The sequence below is a fragment of the Caretta caretta genome, chromosome 19 (assembly GCF_965140235.1).
Source record: "Caretta caretta isolate rCarCar2 chromosome 19, rCarCar1.hap1, whole genome shotgun sequence".
Taxonomy (NCBI): domain Eukaryota; kingdom Metazoa; phylum Chordata; order Testudines; family Cheloniidae; genus Caretta; species Caretta caretta.
In genome coordinates, this window is record NC_134224.1 from 992,329 (window position 1) to 1,016,476 (window position 24,148).

The following is a 24,148-nucleotide window of genomic DNA, read 5'->3' on the forward strand; positions in this document are numbered from 1 at the left end:
GTGCCGGAAGCGGAAGTGATGCGTTGGGTAATCATGGTGCCGCGGGGAGGCCGCCGCTGCCGCCGCCGCCGTTACCGGGCGCTTGGTGAGAGCGGGGCGCGCCCAGCCTGGGGGCTGCGGCCGGGGCAGGGCGGCCCGGGGCCCTGCCGGGCCCAGTGAGCGCGACTTGGGGCCCGCGGGCTGCGCCCGGCCGCTCCGGGCCCCCGGCTCCGGCCCGCGCTGGGCGGCCCGGCCTGTGTCCGTAGCGCGGGGCAAACGAGGGGGCGGGACCCGGCCTCAGCCCGGGGGGGGGGCGGGGGGAGTGTGCAGCGCCGAGCGCAGGGGACCCGGACTCAGCCCGGGAGAGCGGGGGGGACTGGGGGGAGTGTGCAGCGCCGAGCGCAGGGGACCCAGCCTTAGCCCGGGACAGCAGTGGGGGCGGGGGCAGTGTGCAGCGCCGAGCGCAGGGGACCCGGCCTCAGCCCGTGCTTTGTTGCTATATCAGGAGCAGCCCCGTGCCCACCTGGCCCTTCCCCTCCTGGCTCCGCGATCAAGGGCTGGTGATAGTCACTCGCTGTTCCCTGCTTGGCTCCTATACGAACTGAATAAAAACTGTCCTGCACTATTTGTCTTGATTTTCTGAAAGCGAGACAAGGTTTCTGGAAGTGAATTAGTGGGGACAGGAAATACAAACTTGTTGAAGTTCACACCCTTGAGGGATTTAGGTGAAGTCCTTATCTAAATATTGATATTCTTACTCTTGTTACAGATGAGTTGTTACATTTTGATTTCATGATGCTGCACTGAATTCCATTAAACCATGGGGGAAAATAGTCCTGATGGCAGCATTCACTACTATGAAGCGGAGGAAGATGAACTGACCCAAGATGATAAAATGATGAGGTTTGTGGACAAAAATGGTCTGGTTCCTTCATCATCTGGTACAATTTATGACAGGACAACTGTTCTAATTGAACAAGACCATGGGACATTAGAAGATGATGAGGATGAAGGACAATGTGGAGATCACTTGCCTTTTTTACCAGAGGGTCATGAAGAAGGATTTCATTTAATAGATCACGAAGGAATGTCCCAGGGTTATGTGCAACATATTATTTCTCCAGATCAGATTCATTTGACTATAAATCCTGGTTCAACTCCCATGCCAAGAAATATCGAAGGAGCTACTCTCACTTTGCAATCTGAATGCCCAGAAACCAAGCGTAAAGAAGTAAGTGACCAACTATAATCGTAGAACTTTGCCCATCCCGAGAGCTGTTCATCTGGTGATCTCAAAGCACTTTGCAGATATTGTTGAGGTTTTTTTCCCAAGTGGTACTGAGAATTTAGCTGCACACTAAAGGAAAACATATGACTAACTCCACATAACTGTTTTGAAAATCTCAACCATTAGGTTTAGCTTCACAGTAGCTCTGTGATTATGTAGGTAAGTACATGATAAGTTGCCCAGGATTACACAGTGAGTCAGCAGCTAGAATCAAGAATGTAACTTATCAGTCCTGATTCACAGTCTCGCCTGCTCTCACTACTTAGACCATTCACCTTATTATGTAGCTGTTACTGTGTGAAGAGAACCCCAGTGTGTTTCATGACAGTGCAGTAACCACTAAATATAGTAATAAAAGGTGACTGGAAAATAAGGACCATGATAATAGTGCATGTGCTTTAGTGGTCTTTCTCTCTAAATAGCTTGATTAGTCTTTCACAACTCTTAAAAATATTGCCAAAACTAAGCATTTAAAATGGATATAAGCTTTCTTAACCTGGGGTGTACCAAGTTTGGCTTAGGAAAATTTCTGCATCCCAATTAAGTGTCAACTTCCAGGCCATTGTGATTTGAAATTTCTAAAATCTTCGTCACCCACACGGATTTTGAAACAAAGCTTGACATAACCTTAGTTACAGCGTTATTACCCCGGGGCACTGTAATCAGCAGCAAGTGAAATTTTAGGAAGTCACAATTGTACTTGATTAAAATGTGACCTTTTGAACCAGCTGACTCCTGTGAAATGGGTGGTTCTAGCAATAGAACACATGATTTTCATAGTGAATTTTTGTTGTGTTGAAAGCAAAGTGGGTTCGGACAGACTTGGTAAAAAGAATTTTCTCCAAAAATAATGAATTGTGTGGGGTATCTTTGGTTGACTAGTGTTAATGTAATCTGTCAGCATATCAGACTTCGGGCTGGTTCTGTAGTCCTTGCTCATGGTGAAGGAGGACTTGCATGAGTATTTCCATTAAAGCCAATGGAACTACTTGTGTAACTGATCCTCTCTGTGAGTAAGGGTTGCAGAATTGGGCTTTTAGTTAGAATGGAATCTGGGTTTGAAAGCCTGAATAATTTAGTTTAGCAGGTTTCAGAGTAGCAGCTGTGTTCGTCTGTATTCGCAAAAAGAAAAGGAGGACTTGTGGCACCTTAGAGACTAACCAATTTATTTGAGCATGAGCTTTCGTGAGCTACAGCTCACTTCATCGGATGCATTCAGTGGAAATTACAGTGGAGAGATTTATATACACACAGAACATGAAAAAATGTTCTGTGTGTATGTAAAAAAAAAAAAGCAGGGGACCTTGATTGACGATCACTTGGCAAAGTGAAAGTGGTTCAGTAGCAGCAGCAGTTGCTTTCAAGTCAGAGATGCAATTTCTGGACCGGAAGGTCTCAATCAGCAAGTCTGTTAGCCTAGGACTCAAATGGGATATTTTCTTTTCCAATTTTCAGTAGTGTTACTGGCTGCTGCCCCCTGCCTTCTTCACTGCTGATTTATTACTACAATTTATTTTCATGTCATGCTACAGTTTTCCTTTGTTCTTTATAGGACACTCAACTTGCCACTTCCAGTGTCTGAGAATAGTGGTGTGTGTGAGCTAAATCAGTGTGGTTCCTTCTCCAAATGTGTAAAAAATAGGATTGTCCTCTTACTTTTTGAGGTGTTTGAAAGGCTTGGAAGATTTTTTTTTTTTTGGTAATTGTCTTTTCTGCTTTGTTATATGCTGTAAATTCAGGCAATGACTACTTCTCTCTCTGTAGAGGAGTCAAGATGACTAGAGAGCTAGTAGTGGGGGTACAGTAAAAGTGAATCCTGGGAAAATGTGGTCTTATGTCTGCTCAATTTAAATGCTTGACAACTAGTTGGGAGGAAAGATCTTTAAAGACTAAACACGCTTGCACCTTCAATTAAGGTCTGAAAAAGCTATCCCACTAGTTCTCTGGCCCTTATGAAACAGGGAAGATGACTTGACGTTGCTTATATTTGAGAGAGAAGCAAAATAGAAACCCTTTATGAACGTTCACAAAGTAGTAAAAGGGTTTAGTCCCAATTTCTTTAGTTTGGAGGTCACCTTTAACTCTATTTTGTTACAACATCTCATTCTACGTTTAGTACTACTTTCCCCATGAGAATAGCTAGTACTTACATCATCTTCCATCTTAGTTTCATAAGCTTCCTATTCATTGGTACTAATTCACCCTGAACTCAGTTTAATCTTGTAATTTGTGCTCCCTCGGTTTTGAATTACTCGGCAGTCCGAACAATTTAGCTAGTTGGACAATGTTCCATCCTATATGCCACCAGGTTTTCTTCACCAATAAAGATAAACTTTACTTCCTCTTAGCCCCTACTTATGTATATGTGTAAAACGTAGGCTCCTTCTGGTTACCCTCCAAGGTTGTGCTATCCTTTCTTTGCAAAGCGAATACGCAATATAGCTATAATTGCCTTCTACAGAACTGATACTGCTTTGAGTTTGTGTTCTGCCATCTGTGGCTGTGTCCTAGTGCCATGTTTCATTGGTGGTGATGGCGTTAAGCCTTTTTCTGGTAAACTCCCATCTTTTCCTGCTCTGTACTCTGCATGACAGCTTCATTTTAGATGTTTGGTCCCTTCTTCCCAGACCTTTTATCTATAGTAAACAAACACTTGCCCTTTGTACTAAAAGATGTGTGTTGCTTTGAGTATCGTTGTATAGCTCCTCATCTCACCACTTATATGTGCAGCCCATGGACCAAGCGATTGTTACTAGCTTCTGGTAGTGCCCACAATCTTGAGTAGCTCACAAGTATGTAAAACACTTTCATGTATTGCAGTAGTTGATGTAAAGATGATTCTCCTGCACGTGGAGCTTTTTGATGCAGCACTTTGCACCCTAACTTCAGGACAAACTGCGTTACCAGGAATCCAGTTTATTTTAGTGCTGATGTGTATTAGTAATGAGTGGTACTAAAGCTGGTAGTCCTGTTAGGAAAGATAATGTACCTTTTTCCAGCTAATAAAATTCACTTTCCTACCTTGTGTCTGTTTTTAATCCACCAGTCTACTTTACATGCCAGACCTTTCTTGTGCTTTGTCTCAACCTATGACACTACAACTATAAGATGAACTTTTTAAACTGCCGAGCAGATGTGTAACCGTTCTGCAGTGCTCAACAAAGATACCTTGCATCAGCTGTCTTGCTGTTACTAAATCAAACATGCTGCATGGTGTGTTTTAACTAATACAACATTGCTATTGCCTTCTCTGCACAATGATTCTCCTCTCCTGTGGATGCTAGGTTTCCCAGTTCTCTATCTTGTCATGGAGGAGCATTTTAAAAATGCTAAAACTTCACAAATATGTCCTCAATTTTCTGAAAGCTGGTGCATGATTGTTATCTAGGCTTAGGATACTTTTCATTTTAAACATGTCCAGTGTTTTCTTTATCTTTTTCTCTGTCTCTGTGCTGTCCTATGCTAGACCAAGGAATAAGAAACAAACCCCCATATCTGGCTGATAGTGTGGTTCCCCTTTCCATCCAGTTAGCCCACTGACGTTCCTTTGCAGATGTTTGTACCCACTCATAAGAGGCCATCCAGTACATGTTTCTGCTTGTGGCCCTCTTCAGAACTGAGTGAGTAATCCCTGCAAGCTCCTGTGAGTAGATAGTACCCAGTTAAATAAGCAAAAGTAGTGTCTAAGACTGAATCTGTTCTAAAATATCCTGTGCAGCAATTCTCAGATGGTCTGTGGGCATGGTGTTGGCTCCTCCTTGTTTTCAGCTGCATTAAGGACAGCTAAAATTCATAGAATTATAGAAATGTAGGTCTGGCAGAGACCTTGAGAGGTCATCTTGTCAGTTCCTTGTGCTGAGGCACCACCCGGTGTACCTAGACATTCACTGACAGGTGTTTGTCTAAACTGTTCTTAAAAACTGCCAATTATGGGGGTATAGAATCGTGGAATATTTCCTATTTCTTTTCCATGAGCAGTTGATGCTGCAGGCAAGGCATCTCTTTGTAAAGCAAGTTAGATTGGAAGTGGTGAGGGTTGGCAGAATGGTCTCCACTGCTAGGCAGAAGCAGTTGAAAAAGGGAGAGATTTAGTCTGTGGTGCTGAGAGTTGAAGGCTGTAGGTCTCCTCCAACCCCATAAAGGCTGCTGTGTGACACCAAAAAGCTATCCATTGCCCTCCTGTTGTAAATGCCAAGGCTGCTTTTCTTACTGTGGCAATGCTTGCTTTTTGCTTTTGATTCTTTCACTTCTGTCTATGCAGTCTCTCTCTCCTTCCACAATCCACCCTCCCCTGCTGCTTTTGGCAGTTAAATATTTTCCGTGCTATTCAGAATTCTTCGGTGTGCGGTGCTTTTCCTCACCACCCCTTTCCCTAGAGTGTAGAGTTACTGTGCTGTCAGCACTTGGTAACTGCCCTTCCTGCATTGATCTAACGCTTGTGATTCCTGAAAGGTCTGTATCCACAAAAACAATGAGAAGTCCGGTGGCACCTTAAAGACGAACAGATTTATTTGGGCATAAGCTTTCATGGGTAAAAAAAACAAACAAACCCAACTTCTTGTTTACCTGTGAAAATTCATGCCCAAATAGATCTGTTAGTCTTTAAGGTGCCACTGGACTCCTCGTTGTGTTTTTCTAAAAGGTCTGTCTCGTTTTCAAACTTTGGTACCACTTGTATAGTTTATCATGGCATTCAGGGCTCATGGACTTTGAAAAGCAGGTGTTCATAGAACCATAGAAATATAAGACTTGGAGAGACCTCAAAGTCATCAAATCCTGTCCCCTGCGTTGAGACAGAACCAAGTAAATCTAGACCATCCCTGACTAGTGTTTGTCCAACCTGTTCTTAAAAACTTCTAATGGTGAGGAGTCCACTACGTCTATTGGAAGCTATTCCAGACCTTAGCTACCCTAACACGGAGAAAACTTTTAAAAATAGCTAACCTAAATCTCCCTTGCTGCAGATTAAGCCCATTACTACTCCTCGTACCTTTAGTGGACATGGAGAACAATTGATCACTGTCCTCTTTATAACAGCCTTAACAGATTTGAAGCCTGTTATCAGGTCCTTCCTCAATTGTCTTTTCTCAGACTTAAACGTGCCCAGTTTTTTTAAGCTTTCCTCATAGGTCAGGTTTTCTAAACCTTTTGATCATTTTTGTTGCTCTCCTCTGGACTCTCTCCAGTTTGTCCATATTCTTAGTGTGGTGCTCAGAATTAGACACAAGGGCCTAACTACTGCCAACTAAAGTGGGACACTGATGTCTTTCATATGACACTGTTGTTAATACACCCTATAAGCCTTTTTCACAGCTGCATTATAGTGTTGACTCATTTGGTTTGTGGTCATAGAATCATAGAATATCAGGGTTGGAAGGGACCTCAGGAGGTCATCTAGTCCAACCCCTTGCTCAAAGCAGGACCAATCCCCAACTAAATCATCCCAGCCAGGGCTTTGTCAAGCCTGACCTTAAAAACTCCTAAGGAAGGAGATTCCACTACCTCCCTGGGTAACCCATTCCAGTGTTTCACCACCCTCCTAGTGAAAAAGTTTTTCCTAATATCCAACCTAAACCTCCCCCGCTGCAACTTGAGACCATTACTCCTCGTTCTGTCATCTGCTACCACTGAGAACAGTCTAGATCCATCTTCTTTGGAACCCCCTTTGAGGTAGTTGAAAGCAGCTATCAAATCCCCCCTCATTCTTCTCTTCCGCACACTAAACAATCCTAGTTCCCTCACCCTTTCCTCATAAGTCATGTGTTCCAGTCCCCTAATCATTTTTGTTGCCCTCTGCTGGACATTTTCCAATTTTTCCACATCCTTTTTGTAGTGTGGGGCCCAAAACTGGACACAGTACTCCAGATGAGGCCTCACCAATGTCGAATAGAGGGGAACGATCACGTCCCTCAATCTGCTGGCAAGGCCCCTACTTCTACATCCCAAAATGTTCTTGGCAACAACGGCACACTGTTAACTCCTTTCTAGCTTCTCATCCACTGTAACCCCTAGGTCCTTTTCTGCAGAACTGCTGCCGAGCCATTCGTTCCCTAGTCTGTAGCTGTGCATTGGATTCTTCCGTCCTAAGTGCAGGACTCTGCACTTGTCCTTAATGAACCTCATCAGATTTCTTTTGGCCCAATCCTCTAATTTGTCTAGGGCCCTCTGTATCCTATCCCTACCCTCCAGCGTATCTACCTCTCCTCACAGTTTAGTGTCATCTGCAAACTTGCTGAGGGTGCAATCCACACAATCCTCCAGATTTGTTAATGAAGACATTGAACAAAACCAGCTTGAGGACCGACCCTTGGGGCACTCCACTTGATACCGGCTGCCAACTAGACGTGGAGCCATTGATCACTACCCATTGAGCCCGACAATCTAGCCAGCTTTCTATCCATCTTATAGTCCATTCATCCAGCCCATACTTCTTTAACTTACTGGCAAGAATGCTGTGGGAGACCGTGTCAAAAGCTTTGCTAAAGTCAAGGAACAACACGTCCACTGCTTTTCCCTCATCCACAGAGCCAGTTATCTCATCATAGGTCCACTTTAACTCCAGATCCTCTGCGACAGTTAATAACCTAGCCAGTTATTCCCCATTTAAGTACTTTGCCTTGTCTTTATTGAATTTCATCTTGTTGAGTTTGGATCAATTCTCCAGCATGTCAAGATCCGTTTGAATTCTAATCCTGTCCTTCAGAGAGTTTACAACTCCTCCAGGCTTGGTGTCATCTTTTACTCTCCACTCTATTGAATTGTCCTGGACCTAGGACTGACCCATTACATACACCCTCCCACTATGACAGTGAACTACTGATAAGTACTCTTTGAGTACAGTCTTTCTACCTGTTGTGCACCCACCTTATGGTAATTTCCTGTAGACCACATTTTCCTAGTTTGCTTATGAGAATGTCATGTGGGACTGTGTCAAAAGCCTGACTAATCCTTCTCTAACCATAACCTATGTTACCCTATTCCTATAATACTAAGGGGTTAGGACAACCTTTCCCTGTGTAGCTTGCTTCCACAGTAAATTTGCCCAACATTAAAATACATTTCAACTCCAGATGCTGTATAAGTGAGCCCCATTCCAATATTTAACTGAAACTTCTATGCAGAGAACTTCGCTTTTCCTACAGCCTTCATTTTAGTTGGGAGATTCACTGAGCTTCCCTAGCTCCCTCTCTGGACCATAGCAGCACTTCAGAATCACTGTCACTTGTGTTCTCAAGCTGGCAGCGGGGTCTAGACAATTAGAAATGAACATGGTGATAAAGGCACAAAAATAAATCTTGTCTTTAGGTACAGATGTAAATTAAGGCCTGTTTTTAGACTGAAGTTCTCCTGATTAATCCAGCATGAAGATGGATCTCTGTGGGAATTTAATAGAATGCTAGAAAAATTTACCTCCTTTTCACGAAGTAGCTTAAATGATTACAATCACATCCTAGCACCAAAGAGACAGGATTCAAACCCCATGTTGGTCACAGTGGAGAACAAAAAAATTCAGTTACTTTCCTACTTAAGTGATTCCTTTCCGCTGGCAGGTAGCTGCTGTATTATAGCACATTTCTATTGGTGTGCATGAAGCTTTTGTATATGTAATTTGCTTTAAGGTTCTGTAATGACCAGGATCTGTCATCTCATCAAAGGAAGGTGAAATTAAAAGTATAATTCTTTCTTTCCTTCCTAGTGTGAAATACTACTGTTGTATCAACAAGAGACTCTGGATTGAATGAGAATTGTGACAAATGTAATTTATATATAGAAATAAAAACAGGAGAAAAGGAATTAAATACCAAACAACAAAATGTGTCCCTAATCCCAACACAATTATTATAACACCAAGGGGTTTAGTGCAAACTGTGATCCCACTTTACTGCCATCAAGCCTTCTGCATGTTGCTTGCTGTAAACAGGCATAAAAAGGTCCTGGGCCTCTGCCTTCACCTACATGTGTCAGTAGTGCCAACCTATCCCCTGTAGCTTGTGTTCATAGGAGACAGGTCACCCAATACCTGGCAGGGGAGAGAGGTCAGCTGCCTTTTTGCTTTTGCAGCGGCACTTAATAATCCTTGTACTGGCAAAGTGCTGTGCACTATACAAAGGAAAAATGTTCACTGCCCTCCAAGAATGTACTGTCTAAAAGGCAGACACCTGGGAGATCCAAAGGTGGGGATGTAATTTAGTGGAGGGATGTGTCTTGTGGGTTTTTTTTAATGTTGCCCTTCAAATCCTCCTCTTCATTCCTAGTGAAAGGGGCCTCACTGCTGAGCTGGCCCCATGTAGCACTAGCATAGGGCCAAAATGTGTGCTCTGTACACAGTCTCAGGTTGGGAGTTGTGTGGGATTGCACTGCCCCAGTGGAGACTTTGAGTTGGCTTGTGCCTATGGTTCAATAAGCCCTGTATCCATAGTGAATGTTGGCTTAGCTGTCATCACCCAAGTTTCTCACTTTCCTAGGTGACCTTTCAAACAGGCAGGTCTTGAGCTTGTGCCGAAGTGCCCTTAACAGAAACCAAAGGTCAGAGTGGCCATGTTTGTGAGACTCAGTGCTGCAGGTCCCCAGGTGCTGAATTATCCAGCTGGCAGAGCCTCCTGAAAGGAGAGAAGCCAAGAATACTTTCAAAAGTGGCCACTAGTTTTAATGGGTGGATGTCAGTTTTTAGGTGCCCAGTTTGAGACACCCATGACATTTTAGAGATGCTGAACGTCTACATTTCCCAGTGATCTCCAGAGGCATTCTGGGAACTCTGTATCTCTTAGAAATCCGTCCTAGTGTATCTCTTGTGGGACAATCAAAACCTGATGCTTGTAAAATCAGTGGTGACTTTTGAATATGGTAGCCTTAGTGGCTAGAGTCTTGTCTTTTTTTTTAACAATATTAGTAAATGTTATTACATAAAATCTCTCACCTTCCCATCCTGCTTTCCATACATCCATGCAGCACACGGAGGGACCACTTTGGCAAAATACAGGTCTGGTTCAAAGAACAGTTTGGGGAAGATATGTTTAGTTCTCAAACTGTCAAAAAAATAGAAGTGTTTAAAAGCTGTAAGTGGAGAAATGTCCTGAATGTTTCTGAATCTAATGCTGGGGTCTGTAGGAAAATCCAGCTTCTAAAATCCAACTGGGATTTTCAAAGTTTATCAGGAGTGGCCTAAATGCTCCCATTGTATGCAGTAATAAGACTCTCACTGATTCAGTGGGAGAAGAGTTAGGCCAGTGCTGCATGTTTTTGAAAATCCCAGCCCAAACTTCTGTTTAAAATAACTAATATAAGTTCCAGAAAATCCGCACACTGCATGTAACAAGCTCTTTCCTACCTCTGTTGCAGCCTTTGCATGGGGAGCACCATTTACAGAATCTTTTTTTAAGCAGAGACTGATTTTAATTTTGTCTCTATGATTGTTCCTAGTATTGTATATAGACCTTCTGAAAGGTACAGGGGGAAGTGTGTGCACTACATTCTGCATGTGTATGAATCTACTTCCTTTTCTGATGATAAAGGTTTTTAACACATCAGAGTGATGCTTTTAAAAGGGTACAGGGAGGTACCATAAACATTATTACATGAGAATGTCAAGCTCCTCTCCAAATACAGCCTAGTGTACTGAAGACTCACTGCTCGTTCAATTTATACCAAATACAATGCAAAACATTAGCCAGTTGCTTCCATTCCTGGCAGGACTGCAAGGGGCTTTCAGTAGGTTCTTGACCAGATGTGCTATTGATGAAGTATTCTTGGTGCTGATATTGTGCTGTTTGTCATATTCTCCTAACTTCCAGTGTTTGTCTTATTGCATCACTTTAAGCAGCACCAAAATATATTTACAGCCTGATAACATACCCGGAAATCTGTCCCTGCTCCCTTCTCCTTCCTTCTTAACCCCCAATGACAGTGAAGAACGCGGATTCTCAAATATTCTTGCATCTATCTACTCTATTAAAGAAAAAGGGTGTAGGGAGGAGTGCTGAATCACTGAGAGGATTAAAGGTTCTCTCTTGTTGTTCCCGGGATTTTAGGGAAAGGTAGCAGCTAGTGTGGTCTCAGGCCCTGCTGTCTGCTTTAAGAGAAAAGACTTGCAAAAATTTGTTGGGAGACCATGAGTTTGCAATGCACATACAGTCCTTTTGTCTACCAATAGCGGCCATCCTAAGTGTTCTACATGTGCTGGTTGTGATACCTGGAATCCACATGAATCCAACTGAACTGGTGAAATCTGTGTTGGTTTCTCCCCAGTGTGGACAGGAAGCTATAAGTGGTGTGGTTGTACTGGTTCATCTAGTCTTCCCAATTTCATTGCACAGTTCAGTACCTTGTATTTGGAAATTACCCCAAAGCCTCTTCTCATAGCAACAGTGCCGGGTGCTTTAGGAAAAGTAGCACTTTGAGAAATATAAGACGGTTGCTGGCTTGTGTCCTTCCCTAGTTATCTTCCCATATCCAGTGATTAAACTAGTCTTCAGAGAAGAAGCAGCAAGTTCTTCCTTCTGTATTGTGGCTTTGCTCTGCCTTTATAAATGTTTCTAAGCCTCAGTGGGAATACTGCATTTCCACTCGCCAGTCACCCACTCCGTGCACTGGGGCTCTAGAATCATTTTGTGACTGGTGGGAGTTCTCAACCATTGCAGTCAAATTAAAACTGTCAGTCTAATAATTACCATTGAAGAGAAATCCAGTCTAGCAGAGCAAATTGATTTTTTCCATGTGGAGAGAGAGAGTCCAATTCAATGAAACATTCTGACTTCCATACTATGTAAACCTCTAATGCACCCTCTCCCTGTTTGGTGCAGAAGCTTGGCAGAATTTCTATCAAATCTAGTCTGACATGAGTCAGGTGATCCAAGCAGCTGGTTGGGAATTCTGGGTTACTTGTGTATCGCCTTAAAGCTCCATGTTTATAATCTCATTTTGGTTCACAAAACAATCTGCGTGGTAAGAATTAAAATCTTTTGTATTGGCATGAGCTTCTTTCCAGTTATATCTCCGCAAACCTTTGCTTTGTTGAGCTGATGTTCCCAGTTAGTGTGGGGTCTTTGGGCAGTCTTATCACATTTTTATATATATATATATATATATATATAATAATATACATACACACACACACAAAGAAAATGCCCTAATTTTACTATGTTTCTGCTGTAAATTATATTTGATATGTAAGAAAATACAGACTAGATGGAACAAAGCAATCTATAATCCACAATAACTTGTAAGAGATCCATTCACTATCAGTGTATTGGAGCAGCACAGTGCAGAGTTATCCCTCTAGGGCCTGGCTTTGTACTCCTTATTTGGGGACGTTGGTGTGAGTTTAGAATTTCTACGGATTGCATGGCTGCTCTTTGTGGACCTGTTAATGTGCGTTTGAAACTGGACAATTGTCTTGGTCAATAGCTGAACATTTTAGAAGATTTTGAATTTAAGTTCAGACACACTTTCTTTTTTATATTAAAAATGAGAGCAAGCATAGAGCAATATTTCATTAGACTGATAGTCCTGAGAAATGCTGAGCAACGATACTTCCATACACCTCCACAGTGTGAAGTTAAGGGGATTCACCACTTCACTGGATCATGTTAAAAAAGTATGTATCTGTCTGCCTCTTCCCCTAAACATACCAGCACAGTCAAATGCCATTGCTAAAGGCTAAGTTTATTAATTTGGAATTCATATGGGGATTTAGACCTTCACTTTGATTTATTATCCCATAGACTCATGTTCCTGTGCTAGTTAAACTCTGTAAACCTCTGTTTCTATAGATTTGCCTGTGTTTTTCCCCATAACACAATAGGAGGGCAAAGTAATTTGATACTTCATCTGTTAATTTAAAAAAAAAAATACATTGGTATCATTCTGGGATCAGAATCCAGCTTATTGTCTTTAATTAGAGCAAAAGCCTAGCTATCCATACCAGGCAACTAACCCACTCAGAGACCATGCTGTGGATTAGATCCCAGAAGTTCTAGAAACTTGGTTCAGCTGAATTGTACATTTTGTAGGCTTAAACTCTGCAGCATTTTCCTCATAGGTTAAGAGATACCAGTGCACCTTTGAGGGCTGCCCTCGCACCTACAGCACTGCTGGGAATTTGCGCACTCATCAGAAGACACATCGTGGGGAATACACATTTGTCTGCAATCAACAAGGTTGTGGCAAGGCCTTCCTTACCTCCTATAGTCTCAAAATCCATGTCCGAGTGCACACTAAGGAAAAGCCGTTTGAGTGTGATGTGCAAGGCTGCGAAAAGGCATTCAATACACTGTACAGGTAAGAGCCCTTCCATGCAGCTCTGTTGTCTTGCATGGCAGATGGTTACCACTATTTTTCATATCAAATTCAGTTCTTGTTTGAGCACCCTGGCTGCAATTATTGGGAGTGGATCCTTCTCCCAGCTCCAGACCCACTCAGGCTATAGAATCTCAAATCAGCCTGAAGATCCTCTTCCATCAATACCAAGAACTGGGAGAGCAGCATTTGTGACATTATCATTAATTACGTGTGTTGCAGTAGAAGTAGCTGTGTGGTCCCCTTTGTGCTTGGCATTGTTCAAACACCTAGAGCTTTCAGACATTTTTGATTTGTGTACTGCAGTCCTTCATAAACACTGATATTGATAAATTTAATGACCAAACAGAATATGTTAAGCCTTTGAACCTGTCTTGTGGTCCTTGTTATATGACTCATTAGCCTTGCTGTGCTGCATGTGATAAGAGGCTGCATGATAAGAGGCTTGCTGTGCTGCATGTGATTTCTTTGGAATGCTTTGCAGGTTGAAAGCACATCAGAGGCTTCACACAGGAAAAACATTTAACTGTGAAAGCGAAGGCTGCAGTAAATACTTCACAACGCTCAGCGATCTGAGGAAGCACATTCGAACACACACAGGAGAGAAGCCATTTAGGTAAGTCGCTAGAAGGCCGTTTCCCCTCTTCTGTGGGGAGAATGGCAGGTGAGTTTGGTAACTGACGGTCTGTGTGAAGCAGTGGAGTCACTACAAAGAAGAGGCTCGTTGTAAGAATCTAGAGACAAACTGCATGAAATATTTTCACTTTTAGTCCAGCGAGGGAGGCTAGATGCATGAGCATATCTGAACTGCCGCTTCTTCAGTTGGCGAGAAGAGGACAGCATTGCAGTTAGTGGCACCAAATTACTCTGTTGCCAAATAGATCAGGCTGGCCAAGCTGCTGTGAGGAGCAGCACATCTGCAAAATCTGTTTTTTCCCTGGTATGGTGGAAAGTGTAATCCATAAAAAATGGTGATTGCAATAAATGGCTTTGTTCACTTTTTATATTTTGCTGTCACATTGTGATCTGTGCAGCATGTGTAGCCAGATACCTCCAGATAGCAACTATTAACAGAGTTTAAATCTGGAGCATCCTGCAGGTCAGTCAAGCACCCAATGGGAAGCATGACTTCGCATTGTACCTGATGTATTCAAAACATCTGATGCTAACTTTTCTCTGTTTGGTGCTTCACTCAGGTGTGATCATGACGGCTGTGGAAAGGCTTTTGCTGCAAGCCACCACCTTAAAACACATGTTAGGACACATACTGGTAAGTCTGGAGGGATCTCTTCTGTAGCTGAGCCTCTTTTGTTTATACAAACTTTCATAAGCCTAATAATGCTTATACCTGTAGTCTACAGAGAAGCACAGCAAGGGCATTTAATGATCTGTTGGTCAGGTTTCAGTTGTTTATTTGTTTTATTTATTCAGATGTAAGGAATAGTAATAAAGATGTCAAGGCACCCTGACATTTAATCTTTCAACATCATAATACATTCAGTAGCAATTAATAAAAACAAGCATTCAGATGGGAACAAATTAACTCAACTCAGCCAACCAGTGAAGCCACTACAAAAGACATCTTTCCTGTTCCTGTTGTCTCAACCTTCTCCAGAAACCGTAGGAAATAAACCAGTACTGCACCAAAAGTGGTGAGCAATTAATAATTCAGTTAATATTTTAATTAGGAAACAAGAAAGGCAGCTATCTCGGGGTAGTAAACAATAGAAAAATATCCCTTCAATTTAAATTTGGCAGCTATTGAATTTTACCAGCACACCTCACAAATGCAGCAGTAATGAGGTGTAAAACTTAAATAGTCACTAACTCACTTGACAAATTTGGAAACTTCTGTTTCTAAGGCTGTTATGCTGCATCCAGGAAGGAACACTAAAGCTGTTTAGTAGGCTGTTCAGACATGTTCCCACAGGTTCTACATTCACTGTTTACTCTTTTCAGCATAACATTTAGCGTGGGGTGCTTTATATGGTGGAATTCACCTTGGACAATTGTAAAGTGGGTATGTTACAGAGATTCTCTCTGAGAGTTGCTGTAGCAACCCTGTACAAGACATTCAAACTTGAGTATGTCTTTATGGGAGGCGATGTCCTTCTTTCCTTATCAAGTTAAGGGGGGTTGTGATAAATGGGCCTACCGATATACCCTAATTTTGAGCTCAACTCTAAAAAATGTGTGTAAGTTCATAATATCGTCACAATAACCTATAACAAATGTTGATGGGAAAAGGTAGGAAAGGAAGACAGACTGAGTTAGTCCAAACAAAAAGGCCTAATATAATTTAAGGACTGTGTTAAAATGATGCATGGTAAACAAGAAGAGTGTGGAACCATATTTTGGCTAGTAGGTCTAATTGGTGGACAAAATAACAAGGGGATGCTTTATTCCACATATCACTCCCTTTTTGAGTCCTTAAAGAAAGAGACCTTGGGGTGAAAACTTGGCTACTGGAGTGAGCGTCACTGTAATGCCTGTGACCCCTGTTGTCTGCTGGAGTCCTGGACCATCCTCATCCTAAACCTGAGAGATGTCCTGACCAGACTGGGCCTGAGAGGGGGGTACCCAGATGACATCTCCAGCATCTTTGGCTAAATCCCAAACATCACCTGGGATGTGAGACTCCTCTTCCTGTTCCTTCCCGAACCTTATTTCTTTTCTTTCCTCTGTCTCTCCTTTTGTCTTCTGTTAAATAAAAGCCTGGCTTAGCCACCCAATACTGTATATTCTGCAAAACTTCTGTGAACCTGTGATCAGAAAAAAGCAGCTAAATGCTATATGCTAAACAGCCTAATGCTGATACAAATTTGCCAGGTCTTGGAATGGCTGGTAAGATCGTGTGCTGTGTCTGTTTTTCAGCAATGAAATTGCAAGCGAAAGTCAACATCAAAGACAAAAGCTGCATTTTGTGTCTTTGCTGTTCTTTTCTTTCCCCTTTTGTGTGTGTACCTTTTTTGTCTTCTAGGAAACGGAACTGGACTTTAATAGCAACAGCAATAACAACAGTTCCATCCCATATCAACTGACTTCTTCTCTTTTTCCCAAAAGGACAGTAGTTATCATCTTTGATGCCATCTAAGAGACTGTCAAGCAAGGGGGTTTTTCCTTCTAGAAACTCTCTCCTGCTAAAGGGAAAGGGAACAAGGGACGTTGTTAAAATGAAAGCCTTACTTTACGTTTCAGATGCTTTAACTGTTTTCCATTATTTTCTGTATCTTTAATAAAAGGTTACAAAGGATTGTTAATGGTGTGTTTGCCATGGGACTGAGCAGGTGGAGGTCTCTTTATACAAAACCTTGTTTAAAACAGTGTTGAACAGTGACTGGGTTATGTTAACACCTTTGGTCTATATATTCCATCTAAATTAATACAACAGTGGTTGAAGTGAGACCTACAGACTAGTGGGAGAAGAGCTGAAGCAGTTAGAGTGCTTGAAATACTCTTGCCAGCTTACTGGTTTAGTTTCCCATATTTTAAGTAGTGCCATATCTTGGAGGATGATTCTGACTTAAGCAAAATGGCTTTGGTGACTTGTGTCTTGTAAAGAGATGTCTAAACTTTTGTACAAATCAGTGTGTGTTTGTTTTGTGCTTCTTGTAGGGGAGAGACCCTTCTTCTGTCCCAGTAATGGCTGTGAGAAGACTTTTAGTACTCAGTATAGTCTCAAGAGCCACATGAAAGGTCACGAGAAAGGACACTTATATAATGCACTTCCCAATAACAATGAGGTCAGTAGCTTTCTCTTTTTTCTTTTTAGAGCTTTTGTGATAGATTGAAACAAAACCATATTTTGGGGAGAAGTTCCTGAGGCAATAAAGCGTACGCAACATTGTGTTGCAATTTTCAAAGAAACTTAAGGGTATTTGGTACACCGCTCCGATTGGAAATCGGTGGGATTTTGGTGCTTAACTCCCTCAGGTACCTCTGAAATTCCCAGCCTGAAACTTCAAGAGGATCGTGCCTTATCAAGGAACAAAATCAGGGTGGATTGATTTAAGTCACTGATTTTTAGTTATGATTAAAATCAGCAAGCAGGAAACCTTGATTTAAATCATTTTTTTAATTGTAGGTTTCAGAGGAACAGCCGTGTTAGTCTGTATTCGCAAAAAGAAAAGGAGTACTTGTGGCACCTTAGAGACTAACCAATTTATTTGAGCATGAGCTTTCGTGAGCTACAGCTCACTTCATCAGATGCATACCGTGGAAAAAAGTCTGCTGCAGTTTCCACGGTATGCATCTGATGAAGTGAGCTGTAGCTCACGAAAGCTCATGCTCAAATAAATTGGTTAGTCTCTAAGGTGCCACAAGTACTCCTTTTCTTTTTTTAATTGTGTTTCTGCATTTATACTTTTTAGTTATTTTCCTAAATAAAGGTTAATTTTCACTGGTTGGTAACCATTAAAACATATTGATTTGCAACTAAATATAGCCTTTACACTAAATTTGGGCTGCTTTTTGCGAACTAGGATACAGTATATGTGTACACATTTGTTTATGTAATTATATATACCTTAACTTACATTTATTCAAATTTTTTATTTTTTAATTTAGGAAATGGTGGATTATGCATTTCTTATTTACTAGATTAATTTTTACTTGTGATTTTTGTCAAGCTTTAATTGGATAGACATTCAAATTCAATTAAAAATGCTCAAAAGCAGCATTTTAATTTTTTTATTTAATAAAACTACCTTAAATGCACTGGAAACATAAACAAAGTGTATCAAAAATTTACCAAATATATTTGCATTTAAAATGAACTGATTTATTAAACAAAGGAAATATCTGTAGTTAGTGAATAAAACTGATTGTTTCTGTTCACCATGTCCTTGAAGATTTTAGAATGAGTAGACCTCATTGTCTCTCAACTAGTTTTTATTCATAGATTGGAAGAGGAAAACAAGCTTTCCTGCTTTTTCAACTCCTAATTGGTTTCTTAACTTTGAATGAACTAGTCATTGAACTGATATAGTTGAATACGCTGAGGTGAAGAAAATATTCTCTCTGTACCAGCAGAAGAGGCTACTGCTGTCAAAAGCTGGTCTCACACTTCAGCGAACTCTGGTTCCAGGTGCTTAGCCAGTGACTTCCACTAGTTCAGTGGCTTGGACTTTCTTTAAAACTTGGCAGCAAATGTGTACTAAATATTATTTATTGTATTTAATTTAAATAGATTATAATTTTTGGCTTTGAGATAAGTTGTCAATTTCAGATTTAATTTTAGATAGATTTATTTTTGTAAATATTTAATTTAAATAAAAAAATTTAAAATCCAATTTTTATTTTTTTTAAATCACTGATTTTATCCACCCTGAACAAAATAGCCTGACAAGCTGTGTAGATGCCTTTACCTCTAAAGAATGAGATCTAAAATACTGTGGAATGTCCAATATTGCTAACACTGTTTTAAATACATAACTGCAGTTGTATTCCTTTTCAGGATACAAACCACTCACTTTGTCTGAGCGACTTAAGCCTCATTTCCACAGATTCGGACCTGCGGGAAAACTCTAATACAGTAAGTAACCATGCTCACCCATAATTTGAGATTTTGTCTTTATTACGGAGTGTTTGCCCCATCCAGAGGAACACAGGGTTTAAGTATTAAAAATTGGTTGGTTTTGTTTCACTTGCTCTGTCCTTTGGCATTATCTGCTTTTGGTCCCCATTTTGTTCCTCTTGTCTGGGTGTGGCCTCTCTAGTGAGAGGAGCATTGAAGCGACTTGCTCTAGGATCGATGCCAGAGCTGTTCAGTGGATTTTTTTGGCAGAAGGCATTACATCATGTGCTGACAAATGCATACGCTTCCTACACAGCCCTTCTGATTCCTTTCCTTCTGTCACTATGAAATATTGCTGCAATCCTATTGGGTGAATTTGGCACATCCGATGCATTTGATTCTGACGACTGAGGCAGGTGCAGGTAGTTGTAATACTACATACGATTTTAACTTTTTCTTCACAATATTGTTTCTCTGAAGCGGGGACAATTCCTTTAAAAGCAAAGCAATCCTAGTGTTTCAGTGAATGAGTAACATTTTATGTGGGCAGAAGTAAATTAGGCTGGATACAACAGTATAGAAAAAATTTCATTTTAAGTCACTTGAGAGCCAGAGATCTAACTCTGACCAGCTCTGAGCTGTTTGGTGAACGGTAGCTGGATAGTTTGTGAAATGGGTAACCTGTTTATATATCTACACATTGTGCGCTCTTTGCTCTGGTTTGGGGGTATCTATGTCTAGGGAAGAACCCATTGCAAAGACTCCAGGCAGAAATAAATAGAAGAAAACATTAAATCAAGCTTGTCCTTTTGGCACTTGCAACTAGTTAAAAGAGCCTTATGTTGGAGTCAGAATTAGCACCATTTGCTTGTACTGCCGCAGTCTCTACCATTTGGCTTTTCCCTCCCCAGCCATTTCTGTAACTTGCATTTTGCATCTATTGGTGGAATCATATACTAAGGCTATAACTGGCTGTGACACAATCACTTAATTAGGTTGCCTCCAGGTGTTGCTGAAAGAGATTGCATCCTTTTGCAAGTTCATCTGGGAAGAGACTTGTAGGGACTTGTAGGCGTCTGTGCACGAAGTAATTCCACCTTGCTGCCATCTCAAGCACAGACTTTTGGCTGTTCATTGCAAATGTCCCTGTAACCTGAAAACAGACTTTCTAATTCAGCAGAGTGAAAAGGAAGGATTTTTCTCCAGAACTAGCAGTGTTCCTTTAAAATCTAACCTTATGGTAAAACTCTTCTTATCTAGTGGGGAATGTGGCCATAACTAAATCTTGCATACAGAAAAATTAGACATGGTTGAGGGGCTGGTATCTTTTAGTGGAGCTAGCTCATGGAGCCATTTAACAAATCCTGTTCGGAGAACAGTTCTGACATTACGGTTAACGCTGGTGCACAGACTAGGAGGTAAACGAAGCAGAGCCATGTTGGCTTGTGCATAAGAAAAAGTTTCCCAAATGATAGGGGTAAAACTGATATAAACAATTCTAATGTTTGATTCTACCCAAACAACAAGGGGTTAAAATGAAATACAGCTACAGAAGAATAGTTAAGTGCACTTTTAAGGGTTTTGTCAAGTTCAGGGTTGTGCTTATGTTCTCTATAAAGGGTTGTTCATTTTATTGGTGAATTTGCGTCATGGCTAGTGGTAGCTAACAGGCATCTTTCATGCTGTGTGCTAGTTGCATAAAGTACAAAGTACCCTGCCCTTTCTGAGGGTGGCCCATTAAAATAACTGAGAGCAAACGATTGCAACATACATATGCTAGATGACTGGCATTTATGCAAATAGTTTGATTGTGGAGCTGTTGTTATCTAACACTTCTCTCTCCTTTTTCTTCTCCCCAGACACATGGACGAGATCTTAGCACAATCTCACCAGCAAGCATTTTTGAATCTATGTTCCAGAGCCCAGATCATACAGCAAATCAGAAAGATTCTCAACAGACAGGTACACTTTGTATCTGTGCTCTTTGAGAGACCTTACCGCCTATCCGTGCAAACAGCTAATTCCATTTATGCATCTCAGACTGAGAATTATTGCCTAGTGGATAATATAAAGCCTTAGTAGAAACCAGACAGGTGTTCCTTAAAAGGGCTGGTGGGGAGCATCGCCAGTTTATTTTGTTTTCGAAAGTAAATAGTATTCATAGTCTGTGGAGTGTTGGGACAGCGTCACTAGAACTGAGATCATGTTTGCAGCAACTTTGTGTGTCATCCTATGGCACTGAAAATGGTGCTGCTGGGCTTATCTTCCTTATAAACTCCTCTGTACTAGGTTTCCTCTTGGAGCAAGAATTTATGGCTGAATGAATGAAACCATCTGTAGAAGGGGGTTTATAATAGAAATACTTACAGCTCCTGAGAACTAGTGGCTGTAACAGGCCTGTGAGTAGAGTACAGTGTTGTTGGCTTCCTAAATTTAGATATAGAAAGGTCCCTGTCCTGGGTCCCTAAAATGTCCCTATTTAATTGGCTTGCGTTAATTAGTTTTGTACAGGGCTTTGACTATGAAAAGCACTGCTGCTAGCATTCTATTAGCTAGAGGGCAAGTTAGGCTTCATTTCTCAAGGTTCAGTGAAGAGCAGTTTTTCTGGACCGTGTGAGACTTGGTGTATTCATATTTCTTTTTTACTTTGTTTCCTTTGGCAGCTGCCTTGATTGAAAGTTTTAACGGTGATGCAGACTCAGTAACTACTGTTCAGCCTTCTGTAGGAGATTCAGCATCTTTATCTCTCCCACTTGTACTGCAGCTTGGCATCTCTGAGCCTTCTCACCCAGCACTACAAACCTCCGCACCCACCTCCATAGGAACCAGTTCACAGCAAGCTGCGTTTGGAAATCCTGCAACTATTTTACAGTCCCCAGAAGTGCCTGTTCCTCACAGCACACAGTTTGCAGCCAGTCACCAAGACTTTCTACCGCACACTCGGACACCACCACAGCCCATTGCACAAGGACTTTCAGTGGTTGCCGGAGCCACTGCTCCAGCAGCATCGAGTGCCACTGAGCCTCTGCCAGGTGTGGTTCAGTCTGTGCCTGTTGGTGGGAACTCTGTTCTGACAAGTAATCCAACTATAACAATTACTCCGTCTCAAAGTACTGCTATTCTGCAGTCCAGCATAGTCATGGGAGAGCAGAACTTACAATGGATTTTAAATGGTGCCAATGGATCTCCCCCAAATCAAGAACAAATGGTTAGTATTTACCATAACATTGCTGAAACACTGTTCCAAACATTTATGTTCCTCACATAGTGCAGGGGCTGTTTTTTAATAGAAAAATGTCTAATTTTAGTATATTGGAGAGGTACAGGATTCAATCGCATTCCAGGTGTGTCTGCTTCAGTTTTGGGTAGTGGTGATGTGAGTGGCTCTGTACAGATCACAAATTGACAATCCCTGCCCTGAAGAACTTAAAAGGTAGTCATGAAGGAGAAAATGTCTGGAAAATCCAGAGGTGAGGAAGATTTAGTGGGTTGTTTTCTTCTTCTTCTTGTTTGGCAAACTCTCTTGTATAGGCCTCACAGAGGATGTGGACTTGCTTTACCTGTGGCATTGCAGTGTGAGGCTCGAGAGTAACTTGTATTTAATTAAAAAGAAAAGGAGGACTTGTGGCACCTTAGAGACTAACAAATTTATTTGAGCATAAGCTTTCATGAGCTACAGCTCACTATATCCATCTTTGTGACAAAATAGAAGCACAAAAACTCTATAGTGTTTTCAGCATTGAGGCATTTCATAGTTTATACATTTCCGTAGCTTAATCCTATTGCCTCATAAATTGGAGGAGCCTTGTATATAAGAATAATGAAAAATCTTCTGCAAAACAAGGATGTGTCTGATGCTAAGTGAATCTGTGGGTTTGAGACCTGAAGAATAGTTTGTGTTATTCTTTTTAAGTAGTGAGCCAATGCCATCTGAAAAAGCTTCCTCTGTTGTGAATGCCAACGAATAAAGAGCCATTGATATGAACACTCTGGATAAAATGGAATATTGGTTAAGTATTAATTAATTTTGTTGGAAGTGTGAACAATGTGTGTTGGCAAATTCACAGCACCTCAGTTCAGTATCTCAGGGCTACCTCGGTGATTGTCCCAGTTTTGTGATATCCAGAACATGGAAGTCACCGTATCAAACCAAACTACGTAATTTGTAATCCAGTTTTCCGGTCATTGCTCTGGGATACAAGTTTCTCTTGCTCACAGCTGTTTGGAGTTTGCTTTTGCTTAGTTGGAGATCTGATTTTAACTGCATCAAATGTGTTTTTATTTTTTTAAAGCCACAAGTTCCAAAGGTGGAGAAAGTCTTTTTCACCACCACATTACCAGTGACTGGCAACACAGGTATGTGCATTTGAAATGCAACTTCTTACCCGTTTATAGTCCCAGTGACATTCCCTTGGTAATAGGTGACATCTCCTTGAATAGTACTTGTTGGGGTGTTTTAATTGCTAGTTAAAAAGTCCAAGAAAACTTTCAGCTTTTTACACTCTTAAAGGGTACTGGTTTAAGCCTAGTTCACTGAAGACTCATGTTTGACCTTATTGGGGGTATTTGCATTATAACATTAAGAAGGAAACAAAGATAATACTGAAGATTACTGGGGAGAAGTTTGCTAAATATATTGTCTTGATTAGTTATCTCTTTTATTAAAAATAATGTGGTATTCTAATGGTATGTGTGTATGAGATGGAAAAAGTCAAAGTAGCTCCTTTAAGTTAGATAATTAATGCATTCACTGAGATTTAAAGCACTTCCAACCTTAAATCCTTATATGAGGGGAGAGGGAGCAGCTGATCATTTACATTGTTTAATCCATCCAGCACCAACAGTTTGCTGGCTGACCATCTCTCTGAGTTGCATCTAATAAAATATATAGTCACATATATTTCGTTTTTATCTAGCATCTTTCATACGCAATATCAGATGCTTCACAAAATCAGTCGTAGGCTAAAGAGAACAGGCAGGTTTGAAGATGAGACTTTAAAAAAGGAAAGGAGACAGCGTTAAATAAACAGAGGAGCACAAGTGAAAGAACCCTCCCTGCAGTCACTAGACAA

At 41.2% G+C, this 24,148-nt stretch overlaps 1 protein-coding gene across 1 annotated transcript in view; it reads left to right on the plus strand.

The window, feature by feature from the left end:
* MTF1 (metal regulatory transcription factor 1) overlaps window positions 1–24,148 on the plus strand; it is a 30,942-nt gene continuing 6,794 nt past the window's right edge. Inside the window, exons 1-10 of the mRNA XM_048825814.2 lie at window positions 1–85; window positions 749–1,210; window positions 13,305–13,543; window positions 14,046–14,177; window positions 14,758–14,831; window positions 17,177–17,304; window positions 19,017–19,094; window positions 20,936–21,038; window positions 21,740–22,284; window positions 23,369–23,432. Coding sequence (XP_048681771.1) covers window positions 800–1,210; window positions 13,305–13,543; window positions 14,046–14,177; window positions 14,758–14,831; window positions 17,177–17,304; window positions 19,017–19,094; window positions 20,936–21,038; window positions 21,740–22,284; window positions 23,369–23,432 — 1,774 coding nt within the window. The 5' untranslated portion in view covers window positions 1–85; window positions 749–799. The remainder of the gene's footprint in view (window positions 86–748; window positions 1,211–13,304; window positions 13,544–14,045; window positions 14,178–14,757; window positions 14,832–17,176; window positions 17,305–19,016; window positions 19,095–20,935; window positions 21,039–21,739; window positions 22,285–23,368; window positions 23,433–24,148) is intronic.